This window comes from Perkinsus marinus (genome assembly GCF_000006405.1).
Source record: "Perkinsus marinus ATCC 50983 genomic scaffold scf_1104296937956, whole genome shotgun sequence".
Taxonomy (NCBI): Eukaryota; Perkinsozoa; order Perkinsida; family Perkinsidae; genus Perkinsus; species Perkinsus marinus.
The window spans coordinates 1-1,420 of record NW_003213631.1 but is presented as its reverse complement, the minus strand read 5'-3'; the positions used below and the strand labels follow the sequence as shown (position 1 = coordinate 1,420).

At 47.7% G+C, this 1,420-nt stretch overlaps 1 protein-coding gene across 1 annotated transcript; it reads left to right on the top strand.

Annotated features, from left to right (window-relative positions):
- Positions 1 to 952: 952 nt before the first annotated feature.
- Pmar_PMAR020133 (hypothetical protein) lies at positions 953 to 1,396 on the top strand (the record flags this gene model as incomplete). The annotated part of the gene is made up of 1 exon (XM_002782857.1): positions 953 to 1,396. One exon carries the CDS (start codon positions 953 to 955, stop codon positions 1,394 to 1,396), a length of 444 nt encoding a protein of 147 aa, XP_002782903.1.
- Positions 1,397 to 1,420: the final 24 nt, after the last annotated feature.

Genomic DNA, 1,420 nt, shown 5'->3' with positions numbered 1-1,420 from the left:
CACAGTCTAACTTAGTCAAACCCGCCCGATATCATGGGCGAGAATCTCAACACAGGAGTAAATGGATACAAGTGTGTGGTAAAACTTACACGATCAAAACGTGACAACATCCGCGCACGAAATCTACCCGATGACCATCGAAATGGACACAGCCGCACAATGCTCCGGGTACACCAGTTATCACAGTTTTACTGGAATGTTCCTAGCCCACTGCGCGACTAGCATTACAAAACATCACAAAATGATACGGTTAGAGGTTACTGCACCAAGCCTTTCCGAAGAGCCGCTTTAATGTAACAGATCCCTTTGCCACAAATATGAGATCAGTCTCTCCGCTGGCACGCTCGAACGAAGCGCACAACGATAAGTACAGGTGTTCTATTTCGGGATTCCGACACGATAAGCTGGGCCTCCAGCAGCTCTCGGTCCAATATCTTAAGAATGGCATGAGTGACCGCAAAGACATGGTATGAAGGCTTTCCCGCAACTGGTTTGAGCTGCACCTCAGCTTGTATAGGCTCGATGTGCCAAAAGCTTCACGTCATTCTGGTAGGTCAACACGGTTTCCAGATTCAGAAGCACGTTGATGTAGGTGTTCTCGACATAGTATTTCAGTAGGCGCCGCCTGCTTCTTCATGAGATCAACTAGCTCCTCTAGTGCATTCTGTTATCCACGGCTAATCGCTGCGATTGTACTGGATATTATCCAGTGGATAACGAGGAACGCCGTGTTCCGAACGCGCTCGGAGTGGCTCGCATTCCTCAAAACGATCTCAGTTCTTCCATCGACGAGATTTGTTGATTTTTATCACTGCCGACGGCAATCTGCCGCATGCTTAACAGAAATGGGGTCTGATCTCGTCAGTATTTTTTGCAACTCCCCTCTACCCATAATCGTCACCGCTCCTTGAGTCACCTCCATTCGTCATCGGAGACATCTGAGCAAATTATAATGATCATATCTTCTATCGTGTTGATCCAACTGTTGGCCTATGGTGTACCACTGGTTCAAGCAGGTTCCTATATGGAGACCTACCAGAAGTACGATGGGTTTAATGAAGAGGGGATTTACTGCATCATGACCGTTAAGGAATTGACACAGGCGCGTTTGGTGGCCGATATTGAATTGAGTAATGGCGATTATGATGACACATGCAATGACGTCGACTTCGACTACGAGATCTCTACATCCGGAACCACTAATCGCACTACTGCTCTGCGGGAATCCTATAAGCTCCAGGCCAGTTCGTTGGGTGTTGCTGATGACGACTGCCTCCAGGACCTCGCTAGTGACATGAATATGGGTAGTCACTGTCGCTTCAATGCCTACCCGAAAAACGGTCATATGATCTTCGAGGCTTGCAATAGCAGATTCGACCTGTCTCCGAAAAGCTAACTCTCCAAGTTACTTGTGATGATG